This window comes from Phalaenopsis equestris, unplaced genomic scaffold (assembly GCF_001263595.1).
Source record: "Phalaenopsis equestris unplaced genomic scaffold, ASM126359v1 Scaffold000002, whole genome shotgun sequence".
Taxonomy (NCBI): Eukaryota; Viridiplantae; Streptophyta; class Magnoliopsida; order Asparagales; family Orchidaceae; genus Phalaenopsis; species Phalaenopsis equestris.
Genome location: NW_018164444.1, coordinates 40,349,869 through 40,375,242, shown reverse-complemented (window position 1 = coordinate 40,375,242; position 25,374 = coordinate 40,349,869). Strand labels below are relative to the sequence as shown.

The 25,374-nt window shown below is 36.6% G+C and overlaps 1 protein-coding gene across 5 annotated transcripts in view; it reads right to left on the bottom strand.

Annotated features, from left to right (window-relative positions):
• Window positions 1-2,543: 2,543 nt before the first annotated feature.
• The window catches only part of LOC110024490, a 31,122-nt gene continuing 8,291 nt past the window's right edge, over window positions 2,544-25,374 (bottom strand). For 2 of the 5 annotated variants that reach the window (XM_020724493.1, XM_020724515.1), the window contains exons 8-14: window positions 20,477-20,583; window positions 20,341-20,392; window positions 4,495-4,584; window positions 4,319-4,403; window positions 3,982-4,046; window positions 3,765-3,865; window positions 2,544-3,326 (exon numbers count right to left, since the gene is read on the bottom strand). In XM_020724493.1, coding sequence (XP_020580152.1) covers window positions 3,779-3,865; window positions 3,982-4,046; window positions 4,319-4,403; window positions 4,495-4,584; window positions 20,341-20,392; window positions 20,477-20,583 — 486 coding nt within the window. In that variant the 3' untranslated portion in view covers window positions 2,544-3,326; window positions 3,765-3,778. Of the gene's footprint in view, window positions 3,327-3,603; window positions 3,866-3,981; window positions 4,099-4,318; window positions 4,404-4,494; window positions 4,585-20,340; window positions 20,393-20,476; window positions 20,584-25,374 lie in introns of those variants that run through there. The other 3 variants (XM_020724500.1, XM_020724507.1, XM_020724525.1) reach the window with 3 other exon arrangements.

Genomic DNA, 25,374 nt, shown 5'->3' with positions numbered 1-25,374 from the left:
GATCAAATTTTTTATGATAATAGCTAATTTTTGTATAAATCATTTTTATTGTTGTGTGCCGAAAGATTCATTTTTATTGTTGTGTGCCGAAAGATTCATGTCAATAGAGTTATAATTTAATGTCTTAGAATCCAAAGAAATACTAACACATACATATATAAATGAAAAATCTTGTGCCATAACTTTTACATGAAAGAACTTAATTATCAAATCAGGTCAAAAAATTATCCAATCTTTAAAAAAGTATAGTTTTTTAATAAAGAGAACCTAATTTCATTTAATTTCAATCAAATATATTTTTGAACTTAATTAAAGAAATGACATTCAATTAATTTGAAAGATTTATAATGTACAAATAAATAGTTTTGTGAGTTTTTTAAATAAAAATTTCTTTTTTTTAGCATTAATGGTTAATGAGAATCTCTGCGCATCAATAATCATTATGTAAAGTCAATTAACCGGAAGGCTACTTTTAAGTTTCTTGCCTCAAGAAATTCACTGGTGGAAATACTGAAGAAGCCATGGGGCACCACCTTCAATGTGATTCTTCGTCTTTGTGGCGGTGGATCCTAGGGTTTGGCTGCGAATTGGACCGGCGGTGGTGGAAGTGGTTCAATCAGAAAAAATATTAGGTCAGGGCTCCGGATACATCCAGGGTCTAATAGGAGGGCGCCACATGTAAAGTGGACCATTCATAGTGTCTTGTGGTGGGCTCATTTTACACGTGGTGCTGCAACATTGGACTTTGGATGCTTCCAAAATCCTGACCTAATAATCTCTCGTTCAAGAGGGTTTGTTTACTTCAGTCTTGCATTGAGGGTAACAAGCTGAAGATCCTTCTTGCTTTCATAGATAGCCTTGTGGACGAGTATGAAGCTTGAATGCTTTTATATTATTCTTAAAATATGATGCTAGTGTCATCAGCTTTCAATTTTTATATGTTATAAAAGGTGTGGGTGTTATAAATGTAAAAAGTAAATATTAAGTATTTAATTTGTAAAGACATGGAATTAACTGTTATGTATGTATTTTTTATGGAAAACTTCATAGATGTCACTGAATTATTATGTATGTATCTATCTAATGCCTAAACATAGGAATTAGTTGTTATGTGTGTGTATTTTTTGGAGACCCATGCAGGGCTTGAGAACCTTTGGCACACTCCAAACCTAGGCATAAACATTTGGTATCTCTTTAATTGGTATTGTGATTGTCAATCTTATGATGTGCTAATTGTACCAATTGCAAACAAGATTTGATCGGAGCTTGATTGGAGTTGTATTTAATTAACTTTGATATCATTGGGCTTATCTTATTGAGATGATTAAACTTGTTAAAATTAGGGTCCAGATGATCTTAAATATGAATTTGAAAGACCTTTTTTATTAAAAATGCATCGAGGTTCACACTTGATAAAAAATTTTTTATAACACATCAATATTACGCATAAACTTCATTACAAATTTTTAAATAAATATATAAAAAAATATATTTGTATCTATTTTATAAACAACTATAGAGATTCAATTATCTTGAATATAATATTTTTTTTAAAAAATTTTACTTTGCATATATAAACCCAAGTAGGAAAATTAATCTCTGTACTTATTTTACAGACAACCAAACAGTCAACTATAGTGATAATACATTATATTTTATTTTACTCTGCATTTTTTTTACAAATAACGAAACGATCCTTAAAATAATTGATGCATTTCAATCTTATACCTTAATATGAAGCTAGTCTTTTATAACTTCCAAGCGTATATTCACTTTTTGTTTTATTTTGAGTATTTACTTTACATGAGAGTATTTTAATCCCTTAATTTACACAAGTGTCAAATTAATCTAAAATTTTTAAATTGAGGCTGATAACTCAATTTTAAAATAATCAGGATTATTTTGACATTTCTATGAACTCTAAGAATAAAAAAGTCACATATAAATAATCGGAGACTATTTTGATATTTTACTTGGCTTCAGTTGGCATATGATTTGACAGTGAAATTTGTGAGTAATAGCAGTGATATATGATGATGACGGGAAGAGCATAAAGAATTTCAGCCCTCTGATTCGGTTGGGGTGGATAGCATTCAATCCCAAGAAAACAAGAGGAGTTTTAGAACAATCAGATGCCATTAATCCCGTTCACCCACAATAAATAAGAACAGTTGATGCAAACTATTGACTAAATATGTTTACCCGCAAATCACATCACAGCTATAGATGAAATTAGCACTAAAAACAATTTTATTTTATACTCAACTTTTTTTTTTTTTTTTGGCAATATGATACCAACGACTACTTATTTTATTACTTAATGTGTTTCTGAAGACTCATGATAGAAAAGTGATAACTTAACGTCTTATAATTGCACGAAGATCCATCACACAATCAGATGATAGAAAAATAATAGGAGAAGATACCGGTATTTTTTACTTGATAAAATCGGGGATATATATAGGGTCTAACTCAATTAAAGCAATCCACTATGAATGAGTAGTATAAAGATATATTATTTTCTCACAACTCGGAGAGTAGGGCTATAATTTACATCAGATACAACACTTTAATATATAAAAAACTTTAGAAGTCCAGAAAAAATCGTCATATTCTAAATATGACGATCGTAAGTAGTTGTCGTTATATATCATAGTCATTCTTCAATATAGTGTTATGTGTTATAGCCATATTTCAAATATGACGTTAGGAAGTAGAGGTTGCTGACGGAGGCAAGCAGGAGCGGTCGACAATGGGTGATGACAGCAGACGAGCAGTGGTTGGTGGTGGTTGATGAGTGATGGTCGACGGTTGTCTGAAATTATGGAGGTCGGAAGTTATTACAGCGTCTTCAATACTGCGTTGCATGTTACACCTGTATTTGGTATACATCGTTAGCAAGGGCTGCCAAGAACGGCGAGCATGACCATCTAACAATGGTTGACGACGACCAACAAGCGGTGGTCAATCGTAATCTGCGACCACAAAGGCTACAAATTGTCGTCAGATCTTCAATTACGACGTTGTGCTTTATGGACGTATTTAGAATACATAGTAAACAAGCAAAGATAGCCAAAGGCAGCGAGCAAGAATGATCGACGGTGGTTGACGGTGGGCGAGGGGATGGTCGATAATTGTCGACGGCTATGTCGTTGGGAAGTTATCACTGTATCTTCATTACATAACAAACTCTGTAATTCCTTGTATTCTCCTCATCCCTCAAGTGAAGAAAGAGTCTATTTATAGCCTCTATAGTTCCCGACCACCAAATCAAATGACATATTGATCCCCTCAATCATAGAGTTCTTTTAAATGATTTGAAGGCCCTAATGACAAAGGAATTAAAACAGGTTAAACTCCTTGGATTTCTCTTGTTGAGATGTTCAACTTGAATATAAATATATCAAATTTAGAGTTCATTTGATCATCCAATTGATGAATCAAAAATTCCTAAATAAATTTAATGGCTTGATTGCATTAAGCTTGAACTAATTTTAGTATCATTGTTCGTCTTGCTGATATGACTATAAACTTGTTGAAATTGAGTCTCTAAATGATCATTAATTTGAATCTGGAACATTTCTTCCTCAAAATACCTCGAGATTCAAGTCAAATGATTAAATTTATTGATGACGCGTCAATCCTAACAACTACAGTACATCATCTTCAAAAAAAATTTCTTTTAATATTACACAAATTAAATAAGTATGATATCAAGGGACAATTGAGAGTAACATAGCAATCAAATGAGTCCAATAATTTACCTATTTTACACAATTCAATTGAAATAAGATATTTCCAGAGCCCTTGCTTTCTCAGACGCCACACCAGCGTCTCCTCCCCCACCAATATTATATGCCTTCTCCTAATAATGATCATGAAAGCACAAGCTTAGTTCGGTTAGATGAAAATGATTGCAATAATCTCTAACAAACAAATAACTTTAAAAATGGCAGGAAAATGAATCGATACACTACGTACCAACAAGCGCCACAAGAAAGCGCACCCTTCTCTTTTCTTAAGCTGTTTCTCAATTAGATCTATAGCTGTAGAAGCACAAATTTTCATCCGGGCATGTACATACATACCAACCAATTCCTATGTATTCACATATCTAACACTTAAACTTTTACTTTTACATATATACCACTCAAATATTTCATATTACATAAAAAATAATACTATTTAGCTTTTAAAAAGTGAAATAAAACTTTTCATATATATAAAAATTAAAGCTTAGGAGTTGGATATGAAAGCTCCCATTTTCAATTAATAATACAGAATGCTGAATTAGACTTGTATAAATATGCAGTTATACCTTTTGAGGCATGCCCTGCGTTTAGCAGAGCATTGTACCAAATTGCGTTGAAGACATCAAGTTGTTCATCAGAAGCACCAATCATCTAAGATTGCGAAAAAGAAAAAAAAATATATATATATATATAAATGAAATAATTAAGCAAAATGGAAATAAGTGCTAGGTAATTAGCATACTTTATAATCCATTGCATCAAAATCTGGACCAAGTATATCAATTACTTTGTCATCATTTCCTCTGCCATACTCATAAGTGGCTTCTGCAAGCTGTGTGAAGCATGCAAAGAAATATCAATTAGTTTATAGTGTTGAAGTGTCAAAAAAACAAATGTTGTCTAAGTTTTATAAGCAATGTGTGTTGTGGAATATATGTAATTTAAAATGATCGACTTTGACGAAGCGAAAAATAGAACGAGAAAATTTCACACCAGAAAGAAACACACAGATTTATGTGGTTCGGCAAAATACCTAAATCCACGGAGTTGTAGAGGATTTCACTAATTGAGGAATTTACACCAGTTGATCGTCTCCAATTACAATAGTGAACTCTTCCTTTCACTTCTTCACTCTTCTCTCTCTACACCGAGCTACACCGAAGAAGAAGAAATACGTACAAGAGAAAATTTGTTTTTCTTTTGCGCAAGCCACCAAGAATAAAATCAAGAACACCTTCTTCCTTCCAAGCACGCAAAATCAACTAAGAAAGAGTACCTTGTGAAAACACCCTTTTTGCCTTCTGCTTCTCGTAAGCCTCAACAAGAATTCAAGCAATGAAGCCTCCTTTCCTGCTTCCGCGAAATGAAGGAGGCGAGAGTTTCTGTTCTCGCGTGAAGGAGACGGAAGTGAGAGATCGCGAACCACGGGAGCGGGAGATCGCAAACCACGGGAGTGGGAGATTGTGAATTTGGGAGAGGCGGAGAAGGGAGTTTCATTTTTGCGAACCGAACATGACGAGGGGCAGAAGCAAGACGGGAGCGGGAGATGTTCGCGTAATAGAAGGGGAGGCGGGAGCATTTTTTTTTTCTTTTGTGGACCGTATCCACTTAACAAATCTTCCACTTGGAGATTAGTACACAGACAACAATGTTCTTTATCCTCAAACCAATATCCTTTACTGGTGGCGTAGTTTATTTCTTCAAACGTGATATCTTCCGCCTCTGCAACTCAAGACCAATGTCTTCACGCCAGAAGACCAACTGAAGCTGCGCACAACTTCACTTTCTCCAGAGTAACACCCTTTGTCAACATATCAACAAAGTTCTGGCTTCCACAAATTTTCTCAAGCAACAACTGTCTGTCATTCAACAATGACCGTATGAAGTAATACCTGATATGATGTGCTTAGTCCTGGACTGAAATACTAGATTCTCAACAAGGAATATTGCGCTCTGACTATCACTGTAGAGAATTCTCTTTTGATTCTTCTTGTCCAATTCTTCCAAGAAGCCCTGTAGTCATATCATCTCCTTTGCAGCCTCTGACACTGCTATGTGCTCAGCTTTTGTAGTAGACAACGAAACCGTCTTCTGACCGTCTTCTGCAGATTAGAGCCCAGTGCCACATGACACTGCAGTGCCACCAAATTAGAGCCCCATGACACTGCAGTGCCACCAAAAGTACTTCTTCTGGTTGTAGTACTTCTTCTGGTATCAATGTCTCCAGCTATATCAACATCAACATAGCCCTGTACCTCTGAACTCTTTCCTGAGAAACACAAGCAAGTTTCTGAAGAGCTCTTAGGTATTTCAAGATCAACTTCACTGTTTCCCAATGTTCCTTTCCTGGATTACTCATGTATCTGCTAATAACTCTCACTGCATGGGCAATATCAGATTTGGTGCAACCATAGCATACATAAGTGAACCAATAGCTGAAGCATAATGAACCTTACTCATCTTACTCATGTGATCTCGTTCCTCCTCTGACTTGGGTGACTGATTCTTGCTGAGTTTAAAGTGACTTTCGAGGGGTGTGTCAACTGGTTTGACCTTATTCATGTTGAACCTGCTAAGTACATTTTTCACATACTCAGCCTGAGAGAGTCTCAACATACCTCTGACTCTATCTCTGACAATTCTCATACTAAGAATTTGTTTTGCCGCTCCCAAATCCTTCATTGCAAAGTGCTTTGACATCTACTCCTTTAGATTATTGATCTCCTTAATACTAGCACTTGCAATAAGCATATCATCCACATACAGCAGTAGGATAATATAGGAATTGTCAAAATACCTGACATAGCAACAGTGATCTGCCTGACATCTGTTGTACCCTGCACTGTGCATGAAATTATTAAATTTCTTGTACCACTGTCTAGGAGCTTGCTTCAGGCCATACAAGCTCTTCTTCAATCTGCAAACAGACTCTTCCTTTCGTTGGTGCATGTAGATGTCTTCTTCAAGATCCCCATGAAGAAATGTTGTCTTCACATCTAACTGCTTAAGGAAGAGATCTTCAGTAGCTACCATAGACAGTACCATTCTGATGGTTGTAAGCTTCACCACAGGAGAAAAAAATTTTGATTAATCAATACCATGCTTCTGCTGAAAACCCTTTACAACAAATCTAGTCTTGTACCTCTTACTATCATCATGCTCAGTCTTCACCCGGTACACCCACTTGTTGTGTAATGTCTTCTTCCCAGATGAAAGTTTTGTCAACTCCCAAGTCTGATTATCTAGCAGAGAATCCATCTCCACCTTCATAGCTAGCTCTCACTTGCTCAAATTTTCATCTTGCATAGTTTCTTCATAACTCTGAGGTTCTCCACCATTTGTCAGCAGAATGTAGTTCAAAGTTGGAGAATAACGCTGTGGAGAACGTCTAGCCCTTTCTGACCCGTGAATTGCAACTATAGGGGTAGATTGCTCTGAAACTGACTGTGGAACAATAGGAGTGGATGCCCCGAATCCACTCTCCTCATCATCGGGGCATCCACTCTCCTCATCACCACGTCCTGCACTGTGACCTCTGGTAAATCATCAAATCTTACCAACTCAGATTCCTTCAGTGTTTTTTTCAGAAACAGTACTGGACTTGTCCTTGTACATAACATTCTTATTGAAAATCAAGTTCCTGCTCCTAATGATCTTCCGACCCTGATCATCCCAGAAACGATATCCAAATTTCTCATCTTCATAGCCAATGAAATTACACTTCCTTGACCTAGCCTCAAGCTTATTACGAACATCAGAATTAATGAGAATATAAGAACGACAACCAAAAGTCTTAAGGTGAGAAAATTTTATCTCTTTCCCACTCCAGACTTCTTCAGGTAATTCACAGTTTAATGGAACAAATGACCCCCTTTTGATCAAATAAACTGCAGTACTGCCCGCTTCTACCCAGAAAGTATGTGGTAGTCCGGCGTGCAATCTCATGGTTCTAACCCGCTCATTAATGGTCATGTTCATGCGTTCTGCAACACCATTTTGCTGTGGTGTCCCTGGAGTGGTCTTCTCCATTTTGATTCCCTGAGCTGCACAGTACTCCTTGAACCCACCATCAATGTACTCACCACCATTATCAGACCTCAGATATTTCAGCTTTAAGCGTGTCTCTGTCTCAACCATGACCTTCCAAGTCCTGAACACACTGAATACATCAGACTTATACTTTAAGAAATAAACTCATACCTTTCTGCTATGATCATCAATAAATGTGACGTAGTAACGTAACGAGAGCCTCCAAGAGATGTCACTGGAGAAGGACCCCACACATCTGTGTGTACAAGATCCAGCTTTCCTGCTTTTGGCGTCCTGCCACCTTTCAAGAAACCGACCTTTCTTTGTTTCCTCATAATGCAACTCTCGCACATGCTGAAATCAACTGACTTCAGTTCAAGTTGCTTGCCTCTGGACTGAAGTTCCTTCATACCTCTCTGACTCATGTGGCCAAGTCTGCAATGTCATAACTCTGTTGTGTCTCTGCAACAGTAGTATCAACATTGTTAATTAAATCAGTAGTCATATACAACGTACCTGTTTTCTTACCCCTAGCCAGTACCAGTGCTCCTTTAGTAACCTTCCAGGTGCTATCAGAGAACACTACTGAATGTCCACACTCATCAAGCTGCCCAACAGAAATGAGGTTCTTCTTCAGTTCAGGAATGTGTCTGACCTTTTGCAGAGTCCACTTGTTCTTGTTTGGAAGTGCAAGGTCAATATCTCTCATTCCTACCACGTTCAGAGATTCTCCATCTGCCAGATATATTTTCCCAAAATCTCAGATATATTTTCCCAAAATCTCCTGCAACATAATTCTGCATCAATTTTTGATGGAAAGTTGTATGGAAAGAAGCTCATGAATCCAGTATTCATTCATCAAAAGAACTATGAACTGTCAGCAGTAGTGCATCATGTGATTCTTCAGTTACCACATTCACATTGTCATCGCACTGTCAATCTCCTTCTTCTTAAGATTCCTGTTAGTTCCTCCTTATGTGGCCAGTTTTGCCACAATTCCAGCAAGTTAATTGTTTATCAGACATTGACTTGCTCCTGCTTCTGTTCTTTGATTTTGATATTCCTCTATTTGAGTTTTTGTCATATGATATCCCTCTGGAATCAACATTTAATGTTGAACTCGAACCTGAGATCTCGCCAGAATCTTTCATGCGCACCTCCTCAGCCAAAATCAAATCACAAATATCTTCAAAATTCGATTTAAATTTACTTGCACAATTACTTACAACCATCCTCATAGCTTCTATTTGACAATGAAGCCAACAAGATCAGTGCACGTATCTCATCATCAAATTCAATTTTCACAGACGATAATTGATTTGTAATAGTATTGAAATCATTCAGGTGTTATACAACAGACGTACATTCCGCCATCTTCAAATTGAATAACTTCTTCATCAGATATACCTTATTATTCGCAACGGACCTCAATTACCCCAGAACCTGTCGATCAAACAGATTTCATTCAACTCCATCCACTCTTTCGGGTCTTTTTCTCAATAACGGAAGATGAAGTTTTTTCCCATAGAAGTAATCCTCTATATGCACCCTTTAGTAACCAAAATCTATGTCATCGAACTTCTCGATCCCTGAAACTTTCACTTCATTCGTAGTCATTGGCTTTGATACCAATTGTTGTTGAATATATGTAATTTAAAACGATCGACTTTGACGAAACAAAAAATAGAACAAGAAAAATTCACACCAGAAAACAACACACAGATTTACGTGGTTCGACAAATTGCCTACATCCACAGAGTCGCAGAGGATTTTACTAATTGAGGAGTTTACACTGGTTGATCATCTCCAATTACAAGAGCGAACTCTTCCTTTCACTTCTTCACTCTTCTCTCTCTACACCGAGATACACCGAAGAAAAAGAAATACGTACAAGAGAAAATATGTTTCTCTTCTTGCGCAAGCCACCAAGAAGAAATCAAGAACACCTTCTTCTTCATTCCAAGCACGCAAAATCAACTAAGAAAGAGTACCTTGCGAAAACACCATTTTTGCCTTCTGCTTCTCGTAAACCTCAACAAGAATTCAAGCAATGAAGTCTCCTTTCCTGCTTCCGCGAAATGAAGGAGGCGAGAGTTTCTGTTCTTGCGTGAAGGAGACGGAAGCGAGAGATCACGAACCACGGGAGCGAGAGATTGCAAACCACGGGAGTGGGAGATAGCGACGGGAGTTTCATTTTTGCGAACCGAACGTGACGATGGGTAGAAGCAAGACGGGAGCGGGAGATGTTCGCATAATAGAAGAGGAGGCGGGAGCTTTTTTTTTTCTTTCACGGACCGTCTCCACTTAACAATGTGAAAATGGGAATTTTCAAAATTATACATTTAAGAAATATCATATGATAATTGGATGAGTTTCATCCTAGAGGAATATTGATGGACATCTCCATTTTTCTATTTTCAGTAAATTCTCATGAACTGCCCAACCTAAAGGCTATTTGCAAATTTATGCTTAGCTTATATTTGGTTGTTAACTATTCTATTTAACTCACTGACCCTCGTCATATAATCATTAGATCAGTCGACACCATAAATTTCTCTCAATAGCACTAATATATTAATAGTTTCTAATTGTGTATGTTAAAATGATCTCGCTACTTTAACTCTTATAGGGTAGAAAATCAGTAGGACATGATGACATCCCTATTTAAATGTGAAAATATCTAGGAGATTTGAGAGTTACTTGGCTTATTAAATTCTTTAATATTATTTTAAAAATTAAAAAGATGTCTGAGGAGTAGAGAAAGAGTATTTTGGTCCCTGGTCCCCATTTTTAAAAATAAAGGGAATGCACAAGAGTATGCAAATTATAAAGGAATTATTTTAACAAGTCATTCTTTAAAATTGTGGGAGAGAGTAATTAAACATAGGTTAAGACGCGATACAAAGATTTCTCATAATCAATTTGGATCAATTTGGATTTATGTCGGGCTTGGATTTATGTCGGGCAAGTCTACTATGAGAGCTATATATTTATTGAGAGGTTTGATGGAGAAGTACAGAGAAAGGAGGATCTAAGTATGATTTTTATTGATTTAGAAAAAGATTACGATAAGATTCCAAGAGAAGTTCTTTGGATACTTCTAGATAAGAAAGGTATTGATATGAGTTATATTCAAGACATTAAAGATATGTATACTAGAGTTGTTACTTGTGTTCGAAGAGGAGGATTGACCAAGTATTTTCCTATTTCAATTAGATTACATCAAGGATCTACTTTAAGCCCTTATCTTTTTGCTTTAGTTATGGATGCGCTTATCGGGCATATAGAAGGATGTACCTTGTCGATAAGACTAGAGAAAGAGTTCACAAAAAACTTGAATTATGGAGGTCTACATTAGAATCTAAAGGCCTTTGTTTGAGTAAATCTAAAATTTAATACATGGAATGTAATTTTAGTAATAGAATCTCTAGCTGTAGAATTGTAAATATGGGTAATCAAATCATTAAAAGGTGTGAACATTTTAGGTCTATTGTTCAAAGTGATGGTGATATAGATGGAAATGCTATCAGTAGAATTCAAATTGGTTGGTTGAAGTGGACGAAAATTTTACAAGATGGTGGTGAGACCTGCAATGTTTTATAGCGCAAAATGTTAGCTTTTAAAAGAGAAGCATAAAACAAAATTAAGTCTTGTTGAGATGAGAATGCTTAGGTAGATGGGTGGCTTGATATTTAGAGACAATGAATCTATCTGTGAAAAAGTCGGTGTAGCTCCGGTTGCAAACAAGATTAGAGACAGCCGTCTCAGTTGATTTAGTCACGTTAAACGTTGAACATTTGATGACCCAGTTAGGAGAGTAGATGTTTAAGATTGAAGTTATTTTAAGAAAGACTGAGGTAGACCTACAAAAACGTGAGCATATTATATAAAAAAATTATCATCTATTAGAGTTGAATGAAAATATGTCGCTCAATAGGACACAATACAGAAAAAGGATTCACGTATCCGACCCAACTAAGTGGAACAAAGGCTTGTTGTTTTTGTTGTTGCCACTTTAGCTCTTACAAAGAACAGCATATCAATCCAAATTTGGATTGATTTTTTCTTCTTTGTTTACATTATTTCAATCAATCCAATATATCACCTGGCAAAGTTCTAGTTTGGCAAATCTTAGCCCTTCTCTAGACAAAGTTCTAGTTGAAGCAGAAATTATTTCTCGATTAACATAACAGATTTATTAGCCATTATTTTGTACATCCATAGATACTTTGGCACAGCTCAAGTGTGACTATTCACTTTTTAAGCTCCAGTAGCATCTTTTTTTCCTCCGCCAAATAAAGCTTAGCGTGCCTAGCTAACATTGAGAGCAAACAAAGTAAGCTTAACTGAATGCGATGTTAGAGCTACATGCAACCCACCTGTGTGATTTTCTTTTATAAACAGGTCCAAGATCCATTCAAGGTTTCTAAGATAATAGATCATTTGGATTGCTGGTCTTATGGCTTCAGTCAACCTGTTGACCATAAACAACAGCAACAAGACAATCAAATTACTTCTTTTCTAAATTATTACTATAGTCTAAAGAATATGAACCCACTTTTTCACACAAATCAAAAGAGAGAAACTTCTCAGAAGTCATTCATATTCCTTAAGCCAAAAATCTAGCAAACAGGATGCTCCTACCATGAATTAGTGAAATAACGAACTTAAGGGACAATTTATAGATCTAGTCATGACATATTAAGGATTGCAAAAATGATTGGTGTTTATCCCAAAAATCATGGTTGCATTCACATTCACTTTCAAAGACTTTAAGAGGAAATGAGAAAACAGAGGCGAAGAGCAATAGAGCTGGAGAAAAGTACATTCAAGAAGGAAACATTATAGAGGACATTTTTACCATCTCATTCTGCTCTGCAGTACAAATGTTCATATAGATTACTAGGGATAATTTCAGTATAACTGAAGAATGTTCTAGATTACCAAGCAACAATGCAATTGCTGGTGGTGGTTATGGATTGACAGTGTGGATGAGCTTGCAGGAGAGATGGAGGCTGCATCACAAAAGCTGGGCCAGTGGGTTATTACCTCCTCTCAAGTGAATAGTCCTGTGATCAGATTGTGAGCTAGTCGAGTAGCTTGAGGAACCGAGTTGCGGATAGACATTTAGCAAAAGTGGCAGCAACTTGATCTTGGAAAGTAATATGATTAACGGTTATTTCAATCAAGGAGATGTGGCCATGAACTAAGTAGTAGTCTATTTTGATATGCTTAGTTCAAGCATGAAATATTGGATTGCTTGCAACTGTAATAACTGATGCATTGTCACAATGTATCGGGTTTAGTGTATTGATGGGAATTGTTGAAGTATTTCCGACTATCAGTTGTCCATCACCTTCAAAGGGAGCTAGTTGTTGCAGGTTGTAATAGTTAAAGGTCAGATGAGAGGAAGCACCAGTCCAAGATCCATTCAACTGGTTTAGAACTGGCGGCAACAATTAGTGCAATGTCAGATTAAGAACTAGAAGGAATTGAATTGAAGTTGATCTGGTGCTAGCACGCTAGAGTTGTGTATCATTTTTTGCTACATTTGGCAAATGGCAGGACCGTTTATTGTTCCAACTCCCATTCCAGTAATAGGTTGAGCTATGCAAGTAGCTATTATAAACTCTTCCTCCTCCTTTGGAGTAGTTTTCATCCTTCTGTACACAGTATGGTGTGAAAAGCAATTGAAATTCTTATGATCTTTAGATGCTTTTGTAGTTGTGATGGTTTCCTCGCTGCATAGGAGAGAATAAAAATCATCCAGACCGATTGATTCCAGTCTTGATTGTTGGGATGAATTATAGTGAGGGCTTCGATCAGCTAACAACCAAAACCACACTACAATAAAAGAGTCACAAAGATTCGATAAATCTAGAACAAAAAATCGAACTGAAGTCACAACAAAGTAATCTCAGAAAAGCAAGCCAAGATTTACATGAAAAAACCTGAGAACGGAAAAAAAAACCATAGAACCACCCCAGACCAAAATTTCACTATGAATGGGAGAAAAGAACAAAAAATATAACACTCAGATCTTCAATCATTGGAACTTATGGAACTTCGTTCCAAATCCTCTCTTGATCGCACAAGAAAAATCCCCATTAAAATCCATGCTCTCAACTTTTACCGCTCCAAGCACCGTCAAGAGTTTTGCACAAAATGTTTTGTTCGCACACCCTTTGCTTTGACTCAGAGCCTTAAGAACCGAATCAGAAAAAAAAACCGTCCTTGCATAATTACACCCAAAAGATGCATAAATATCTTGCTAGCTCAGGAAGAAAACCTGGAAGGATCGAAGCCACGACATAGGTACACTGTTGTTTAGCGTAGGTACAACACCCGGCCTAGCTACACCCGAAACAGGCATAGCTACGCCAGGCTTGTTTTGCATAGGGGCGTTGGAATGCTCCTTCCACTGCGACTATGGGTGCTACTTCAGGCTCCACATCTAAACAATCTCCCACTTGAAGATTGATGGCATCACCTTTTCTCAAAATATATAATATCTTCATAGTAACGTACCGTAGTGTGGCCCACCTCCAATCTCAATTTTCCTAGGCTTCAACTGAAACTAAGCATAACTCAAGTTTCTCAATAGTCACCAACTTAGTCAACATGTCAGCAAGATTCTTAGTCGTGTGTATCTTCTTCAAGAATAACTGCTCATCTTCTAGCATAGAGCAAATAAAGTGATACCTCGGTTGGATATATTTTGCCCTGGCATAAAAACGGAGATCTTAGCAAGATGCATAACACTCATATTGTCACTATGAAGCTTTTCAATCCTCTGCTCCTTGCCCAGTTCAGACACAAATCATCTCATTACTAGTCTCAGTGATAGTAATGGATTTGGCCTCCGTAGTTGAAAGTGCAATAATCTTCTGTGGCCTGAAAACCCCAATTCATCATTGTATTTCTCAAAATAAAGATATATCATACTATATTCTCAACATCGAAATCTCCTGTCATATTTAAATATACAAATTCTTGTAGACTGATCTCTGCACTTCCAAACAAAGTGTAATGTTAGTTGTTCCCCTCAAATACCTGAAAATCTACTATGCTGCCTCCCAATGATGTTTGTCTCGATTGCACGTGTACCTACTGATCACTCTCACTGCATATGTAATATCTGATCTCGCATAAGTCATAACATACATCAAACATATAACTGCTGAAAAATAAAAAGTTCTCCCCATCTGTACTTACTCTGCTTTAGTCTTAGGCGATGATTCCTTAAATAGCTTGAAGTGACTACCTGAAAAGGTGCAAACTGATTTTGCTTCACCCATGTTGCACAATTGTAGGATCTTCTCAGCATACTCTGCCTGAGACAACTTCAGTATACCTGCACTCTTGTTCCTGCTAATTCTCATCACGAAGATCTTCTCGGTTGGACATAAATCCTTGATCTCTAACTCCATTGATAATTCCTTATCAGGTACTATTTTCTCATTCATTGTCAGTTAATCCACACAAGAATGCCAACTCTCATCCCTCTGCATTAGCAAGACTGGATTAGAGAAGGAACTTACGCTGGGCTATGTGATCCTTGTTTTCCAACATCTCGGGATCAATCTCTATATCTTGCCCTTCTATACTTGAAGATAGCCAAATGGGCGTACCACTAATGGGAGAAACCCCCTACATCAAGATTAACGAATGATTGTGTTCCCACCCAAGGGGCAATCAGCAAGGCAACTGAAAAACTTATGCAAACTATTGTAGGAGTTGTTGGACTGATGTAGAAATACCCGCTAACACCGTATCACGTGTTTGCTTCATACTATGCAATTCGACCAAGAATTCTAACCTTGTGTCCTCAAGTGCTGTAACCATGGTATTGAGCGTCAACAAAGTTTTGCACAAACTAGGATCAACGTGAAGCACTATTGTCTTGTCTCCCACCTGAAACTCCATTGTTAGGAGTTCCTAATTCATCCTAGTCTCCCCTAAGGACTGCAATCATTTCACCCAATATCACATCGGCGCTCCCTAAACCTAAGGGAAGAAAATTCTCCACCACATGAATACTCTGCAGTATCAAAATCAGTTATTTTTCAAACTCCTCTGCTTTCTCCACTTGTATCATCCCCATCATTACTCCAAAACTTCACGAGTCAATCATCTCAATCCCCAATTGCTCCACTACTTGAGTGGAATTGAGGTTGTGGGTGGCCTCACTATCTACCAACACCACTATGTCATGCTCTTTGACTTGCCCCCAAAATTTCAGTGTGAATTGATACACAAAAAATATATATATTTTTAAACCAAAAATATATGCATTTTCAGACTCATATTTTATACTCGTTTTTTGTGATATTGCACTTTAATGGAAGATATTTTCTATGTTTTATTGCAGGTTGTTGATTTTGAGGACTTGGAGCAAAAATGAAGCAAAAATGAAGCAAAAATGATTGAATTTGGAGCAAAAATGGAGAAGTTCAAAATTTGTTCAGCGCCGTGGACGCCCAGTCCAAAATTTGTTCAGCGTCGACGGCGCCAGACTGGGCGCCGACGGCGCCATTTGACAGAAACTTGGGATTTAATTATGGGTCTCTGGCGCCGACGGCGCCAGTGTCGGTGGAAGCTCTGTTTCAAGAAGATTCGACGAATTTAAACCCTTTTTGAAGAGCTTTTGGAAGCACCAATTGAAGAACCAACCTAGGCTCTATTTAGAGCAGAAATTTGATCAGAAAACCCCCCTTCCTTCGCATCATTTCAACTTCTTCCACTCATTTTCAATTTTCTTTTGCACACATCTACATTCCACACCACTCCACACCATTAGTTAGTTATTATTTTTATAGATTTAAGTTTTTTTGGTGAGTTTAAGTGTGAATTCTTCTCTAAGAAGTATTGGAGAGGAAGAGAAATGAGAGATTTCTTCTTCCTACATTTCCTAAGAGAGACTACAAAGAATTTGTTTTGAGAAAGAGTTTCCGATAAGTGTTATTTGTTTAATATTGTTGTATGAACATTCTTTTATATATGAAATTTGTGTTTTGTTGTATTATTCTCATGAGATCTGAGTAGATTCCTTTATCTTTCTCCCTACTCTGAGTATGGTGAAATGAAGAGATAATGTGAATGTGTCAATGTTAAAATTTAAAATAGATTGTGATGGTTTTTCAACTCCGCTCGTAATTTACTTTTAGATCTGGCCAATTGAATTATTAAAATATGTTGTGAAACATATGATCCGGGAAATGGAGTATGAGTTTTACAACAGAGTGAGAATCACATTTATATCCATGAAGGAGTATTTCGTTCATAGGATTAAGTGCAAATAAATAGAGAAATATACTTTGTTGAGTATAGAATTGGAGATTTCTAGGATGACAGACTAAAAATACTCAATTTAATCTTAGTGTTTAAAAACTAAAGCGAGAGTTAGCCTTCAAGGGAAGGGAATGGAAGTGAGAGTTCTGGAGTGGGAGTCAGTATCCACCTAGTCTAGCCACGGATTTAAGAACTAAACCTAAGATTAGTCAATGATTTTCTATAACACTGAATCAGGGTAGATAATTAAAATTGCTCCTATTTGGCACAATACATATTTAAACCATTTATCTCATCTCATTTCACCAAAAACTCATTGTAGTGGGAAAGATGTTTTTTCATATTAGAAAACTTTATCACATAAACATAGTTTAATAGTTATTAATTTTAAACTCTGCATTTAAATTCTGTTAGTAGTAAACAGTTTAGTTTTGATAGTATCTTAAACATTCAAAATTAGTGACAGTAATTTCGATTAATTTCTGTTAATTTCCTAGTTAATTTATCATTTCAAATTTAAACATTCTCCGTGGGATCAATATTTGGAACTTAAAAAGAAAGTCTTATATTACTTGACAACGATACGTATATTTGCGTAGAATCCTAATTTTAAGTGTTTAACGTTATTATTCATAAAATATCACATCAAGATTTTGGCACTGTTGCAAAGCGGAGTCAACTTTATAAATTTTACACAACTATATTTTCTCGGGATCATGGTTCGGTGTGAACCCCACCATCCAGTTCAATGAGAATTCTACAACATCAAGTAAGGGCATTCTTCCTCCACCACCACAACCTCCTTTGTTTCTTTATCCTCTGTCTCCTCATCACATACTGTGAAAACCTACAAGGTATGATACTAGCAATGATGACCTGGGGCAAAGTTCTCATAACACCAAAAACATAATCCAGTGTCTAGCTTCTCTTCAATCTCTATATTTATAAGTCATTTGATTGAAACTCCGGTCATGGGCGATTATTCATGTCCTGTGAAGCCTCCCTTAGAAATCCCAAAGTTTAAGTTTTTTGTATCTTCAACCAACTGTGTTAATCCCATAGTTTTCCCTGATCCTCATGATCTCAACAAACGAAGCAATGCTTGATTTCTAGTTTCAACCCCTTCAAGAAGTTTCTTTCCAATATGGCTTCTGAAATCCTTCTCAAATGATTGAAAAACATCTCGAATGAATCTCTATAAATCATGACGGACGTTGCTTGGCTCAATGCAAAAAGCTACTCATGTAAATCCCCTTCTTACGTTGTTTTGAAATGCTCCTACAATTAATCCTAGAATTCTTCTCATGTTTTAATTGGTTGATGTTGTTCTCTATTTTGATACGAGGCTAGAGCCTTCTCTTCAAAACACAAGGCCACCCCCATAAATTTTTCTTCTTTCGTTATCCCATTAACACCAAAGTATCTCTCCATACGACAAACCCACCCATAAGCATCATCTACTTCAAAGATCAACATTTTCATTTTTCTTATGTGTGAATCTCATCCCCAATTTCCTCGACTAAAGCTTGCTCCACCACTGAAGCGATGGTTGGATTCCTTTCCACGACCCATATAGATTTTCTTTCTTCCATATTATTGGCTCGCCCCATAATCAACTCGTCCTTCCCAATAAACTTTTGAATCGGTTTTTGCTCGGAAGGCTATCATTGTTGTGGTTGCATGCATCCCTCACTCGGGGTCCCCTCCATTATGGTTCCCTGTTCCAGACTGAAATCCTTCATATCGATTTCTTCAGCTCTGAATCTCAGGCCGTCATCACATTCTTCCTAATGTTGATCGCTCTAACACGCATGTCACTCAATCATGTTCATCCGATGACACTCAAGTCCAATCCACATGTCCTAGCTCCATCCCGTGACCCCAAATCCGCCGAAGGCAGCATCATTGCCCTCTGTGTAACCTTTCGTGCGTGGATTGTTTGGGTGAGAGTTGTCTTCTGGGCCGAAATCGCACCCTTTCGACGCTAGCGATTCCTCCCGTCGTTAACACCGTCGCAGACGTCAGAGGGTTAGAATGGAACTCCACAAGCCTCTTTGTTATTTTTTTAAAGGGTATTGAGTCGCCCCTTTATGAACAAGAACTGCCCATCCATGAACAAGAACCATCCCTACATGGACTAGAAACGCTCCTCCATTCCTGATTTGAGTTGGCTCATCTCTACTTCAAATCTTTCCTCTAGAGCAACGACCTTCTTAGTCGCCATTACTCCCAGGTACAGCTCTGATACCAATTTGATAGAAACAAAACAAATTTTCATAGATATTAAGGCAAAATAAAATATTTTATTCCACTGGCACAAAATTACATAATCCCAAAACTATAAAAGATAGACCTGCAATTTGAGAGGTAGGCAATTCTCTCTCAAACCCTAACTCCTAAGATTTGAGAGGTAGACAACAATCACATACCTTAACTCTAATCATAATAAGCTCTATTTATACCAAACAATAATAAATAGCAAATAACAAAATTGCCCTTTTAGTCTTGCACCTAATATGGGACTTCAAATTATTTGTAGGGCTCGGTGTGAGTTCAATGGAACCACTCGGCTATGTGAAGCACGAGGCAAAAGACGCCAATCTAAAAATGTCCCAATGAAATAATGTTGCTTCAGCCAACAAAACCCAACCTTTCCTACATTTATTGGTTGGTAGTTAATTTTTAGCTATTCTAAATGGTTGGCGAATGATCAAACACAACTTTTAAAGACCAAAACCAAACTATCCACATATACAGAGAGATATATCATAATATTTAATCATCCAAAAAAATTATGAAATATTTAGCATGTACGGGGCTAATAATGACAAATCAGACGGAACCATAACAAAAAGGTTACAGTACAGCTTTGCAAAAAGAAAATCTAAATGTGAAAAAAAAAAAAAAAGTGAAAAGTGTTAAAATGATCCCTTGACAATTTGTAGAGGGTTATCTTAGTCTCAGAGTTTATTAAAATGTCAAATTAATTCACATACTCTATGCATAGGGGGCTGAAATAGTTCCAAAAGAGGACCATTTTTAACCTCAATTAAAAAGAGACTTGGGCCTAATTTAATACTTTTATAAAAACCCAAGTAAATAGTCAGTGGACTATTTTGACACTTTACTCAAAAAAAAAATAATAATAATAATAAAGATTCTCCATTTTCCAAATTGCTCTAATAATATGTCTTGAAATTACTAGGTTAAATATGTACTCAAACAGCATACAACATAACTCCCTGTATAAGACAGGCAAATGGCTAACCAGTGTTGCTCTCTGCATTTCTTGTTGCTTTTTCTTGTTCAAAATTAAATTCCTGCAACAATCATGAATATATTCAGCAAAATGTCATAAAACTCAGCCACTGTGAATTGAACAGCATCGTCTTCCATTTTATCACCTTGATTTGATGGAGCTTAGTAGTTCTTCAGCTTTAAGTGATTCTTTTGCACGAGCTAAAGCCCACAGAGATAGTATGTCAAGCAACCATTCTACATGCCACAGAGACTTCAAAAATGGCAACATATAAAGGAAAATTAAGTAAGAAAACGAGTAAAAATTTAAAATACAGTAAGTGAAGCTCTACAATTAATTTTAAATGTATAAATATAGATTTGTTAGAAAGAAAAATCTTACAGTATATACTGTGAGGAATATTAGAGAATGTATTGAATTCAGAATAATAATTATAACTCATTAATTCGACCATATATGCATATTGTGCATGGAGAAAAACAGCAAACTTATTCAGGTAAATTATTTTTCAAAATTAAATCGCTTCAATAATGATCCTGAAATAGTTAGGATCACACGTTTCCTACTACAAAAACGTATCCAGTAAATGAAGACTATTACGTTAGGAAAGCAGCCCATAACCTCTGTCAAACTAGTCAAAAAATATATTATATTCCCAGCTTGGCAACAAATTCCTCAAAACATGTATTAATAAGTTCCTTCATAAATGCATCCGTCCGTGTTTTCTCTTACAAAATATTTGTTTATCTCCATAAGCTTTGTCAAACCATGTTGCACGAGATTATATATAATATTTCTTGTTGATTTCTTGTCACAATATAATCTCATAGGTTCACCGCAATCAATCTTCAGATCCTTAAGGAGGATTTTCAACTACGGTACTTTACACATCCCTAGAGTCATGGCTCTAAATAATGCTTCTGTACAAGACAGGCTACTACATTTTGCTTTTTGCTCTTACATGTGATAAGAATACCTCCGATAAAGCTGCAATATCTAGATAATGATTTTGTATCTACAATAGGTGGAGCATAATCAGCATTTGTATATGCTTAAATAACTAAACATGTTGAACAAAATTTCATTCCTTGGATCCTTTTAAGTATTTTAATACCTAGTTTATGGTCTTCATGTGCTTTTCTTTGGATTCTGTATAAAATGGTTAATATACTAACTTCATAAGCTATATTCAGCCTCGCATTGGAGAGGTGAATGTGCCTTTCCACCATGCGTTGATAGATCCACTACACAGTCCTCAACTTCTCCGAGTTTATGATTGGGATCTCTATATCCTTATTGATTGATTTACATGCCAATATTCTCATTCAAAAGCTTGGTGACATGCATCTGTTAAGTAATAGGGATACCTTGCATGGAGCGTTTGACTTTAATTCCTAGGAGGTACTTCAATCTTTTTTTACGCCGGTGCCTAGAGAAATTTAGTCTTTTATTAGTTATTACTATGAGGTATAAATAGGACTTACAATGCTTAGGGTTATGGTTATGCATGAGATTGTGGTCTTCAATCTTAGGTTTAGGGTTTGGAGAGATCAGCTACATCTCGACTTGTAGGTGTTAGGAGACTTTGTCTACCTCTCGAAATGTAGGTGTTTATCTTTTATGCATTTGAGACTGTTGTTTGGATTCATTGAAAGAAAATATTTTATTTTGCCCTAATTTATGAGGAAAATCATCTTGATTCCTATCAAATTGGTATTACAGCATCCGGCTGTTGCTACACATTCATATCTTTATTGAAATCATCAATACTTCGGGTTCGGCGTCTGCCTAGCTGCAGAGCAGTTGTGATCTAAGGAAATTGTGAGGCCAAAGAAGGGATCACGGTGTACAGGGCAATACAGTTGCTCCATTAGACTGGGAAGCAAAGAAGGGATCTCGACATACAGGAAATCATGTGAAACATTCATGTTTCAAGCTGGGAAGCAGCCAATGGGATCACGACATAGAGGTGACTCCTTCGTGACGTGATACGGTTGCAATCAAGCTAGTTGGGAAGCAACGTGGGTGCCTTCATGACGTGATATAACCTTGAGTGCCTTTATGATGCAATAAATTCACGATGAGCTAGCCGGAAAGCAAAATCGGGATTATGGCGAGTACAGTGAAGCAATGTTGGAATCACGGTGTGAATATAGTTGTGGCATAGTCGCGATTGAGCATTAGAAGCTAAGGTAAGATCGTGGAAAGTACTTGAAAGCCAAAGATAGAAGTGATGTGTGCCGATTCAATTCTCTATGAAGCGTGGCGTGCCGTAACCTCGTTGCACAAATAGCAAGGAAACCAATGATGGGATTATGAAGTACAGAATTATGCCTTATTGATCGAAAATTTTATTGAGAGTTATGGCAACCAAAAATATAGAGGCTATGTAAGAGAAATTAGAGGTAGAAGTGAGCTAAATCAGAATGAAAATGGAGAAGCGTTTCTAGTCCATGAAGGGACGGCTCTCATCTATGGCAGGGAGGATGGAAGAGAGATTCACAATCCTAAAAGAAATGATAAAGAAAATTGTGAAATTTCACAAAAAATCGTCTATCGTTGGATCGAGAGATAGCGTTAGGTACGGATGCAAGCATCAACACTTGGAAGAAATAGTGCAACATTCAAAAGGATGGAACAAGCGGAAGCAGCCAGAATCGAGAGGAGTAGAGAGCGGATTCGGTGGTGGCATCTAGAGGGAAATTCATGACCTCTGAAGGTTTGGAACGAGCGGCAGCAGGCAGAACGAGACGACGTGCAATTCGAGGCTGGAGAAGATCAATTTGAAAGATTTTAAAATGTAACAGAAAAATACTGTGGGTGGGACACCGACGGAGGGATGAATCCAACCACGTCGGTGTCTTTTGTTGTGGTATCCTTCCGGACGGAAGACGATTCAAAAGTAATGATAGGAATATAACAAGTGGAGAAGGATAGCGGAGTTTGTAAGGGACTAATTATTACACTGCAGAATATTCAGGAGGGAGAAAAGATGGGAGTGCTTCACTATGACCCTAGTATGTGCAAAACCTTGGTATAGGTGGATCCATCGAAGGTGACAGTTATATTGGAGTGGTCACTACCTAAAAGACATCGAAAGGAGGAGGATTTTTGGGACTTCTAGGATACTACCGAAAGATTGTAAATGGTTGTAATTTGATTGTGTGATTGCTAACGGAGAAACTGAAGAAGGATAATATTCATTGGGAGAAAGCGGTGACCCGTGCTTTTAAGAAGTTGAAGAAGGTCGTGATGAGTGAACCAATGCGCATGTTACCGGATTTCGGCCAGCTTTTCATTGTAAAGATGGATGCTTCAAGCAATTGATTAGGCATAGTCCTCATGCAATATCAACGATGCAACATGGATTTCAATCAAGACTCAAGCCAGTTGATGAGGGGAAGTCGTACAACTTGATCCAACAATAGTTTTATTTTTTCCCACCATGAGAACAATATGTCTTTCTAGGAGGGGAGTAATGTTACACCTGAACTTTAGGGCAATTTAGTATTTCATTAGTTATTATTGTGAGGTATAAATAGATTTTATTATACTTAAGGTTGGGACTATGAATGAGATTGTGATCTTGAGTTTTGCGTTTAGGATTTGGGAGGGATCACCTACCTCTCAAATTGTAGGTGTTAGGAGAATTCACCTACCTCTAGAATTTTAGTTGCTTAGCTTGTGTTGTTTGGAGTTATTGAAACAAAATATTTTATTTTACCATAATTTATGCCGAAAATCATCTTGGTTCGTATCAACTTCCCAGGACTTTAATCTCAATTTCTTTGGCCAAACATTACTTATAAATTATCTCTCATCTGCATCATGTCTAGTTAAAATTATATCATCAATATACACCAAAAGGACCATGGTTTTGTTGGAGTTTGGGTGCTTGATGAATAAAATATAATTTTGCTGACTTTACTTGTATCCCAGGGCTAACATCACCTTAGCAAACATTCAAAAATATGAATTTAGAGACCGGTTCAACCCATAAATGCTTTTACAGCTTATATAACTGATCAGCAGAAAAATTTCTTCCAAATTCAAGTGGGATTTCCATATAAATCTATTATTAAAGGTTCCCATATAGGAACACAGTTTTTACAACAATTTGATGCAATTCCCTGACATAATTAGCTGCCAAATATAAAGAAACTCATATTATTCATAATTAAAAATGTATCCTGATATTAAACCTTTATAACCGTGAATTATATGCACATTTAGCCCGCATTAGATCTAATAATTAATGACAATTTACACATTTTTCAATCATTTTTATTACATTAATGATTTAAATTTGAAAGGTGAACCAGAAAAATGCCAAAAAGTGGGAAAAGACATGCTAAATCATTTTGATCGAGTTGAGCAAAGAATTTGGTTTTGAAATAAACGTACTATGGATTATAATGACGTCTCAGAGGCTGGCTGGCGCCTCATTGACTAGTCCAAGAATCAGAGCGCTCGAGCACACAGCAGCAAACTCCAAATGAGAACCAGCCCCCAGCACTAGCTCAACATCCAGATGCCACATCCAAGTGCCAACCTAAGGCAGGCATCAGTCTGACGCCCGGTTAAATAGCACCAAATAGAAATCCAAGCGCATAGGCGCCACCTTACCGCCAAACACGATTGAAGCTGGCCAAACTTTTTTTTATTTTTTAATGAACCATAATATAGTTGAAAATTTTGTTCCTTTTGCTCTTCCAAATAAGTAGAACTAATATATATATATATATATATAGTTCTATCAATCACTAAAAAGACTATAACATTGTGAAAATTTGATTATTTTTTATAAGAAAAAAAGATCGTTGAGAATGTAAAGTTTGTACGGTCATTTCAACATCAAATTTAACAACTCAACATCGATTATTATTTATGAATTTTAAGATGAGTTAGAAGATAAAAATATAATAAAATGTTGTCATAGAATTAGATGAAGGCAACTAAAAAATAAAATTATTTTTATAAGTAAACTTCAAGATTTGAGATTTTCATGAATAAGCTAATTCTATGTGGGATAACGTAACAAAC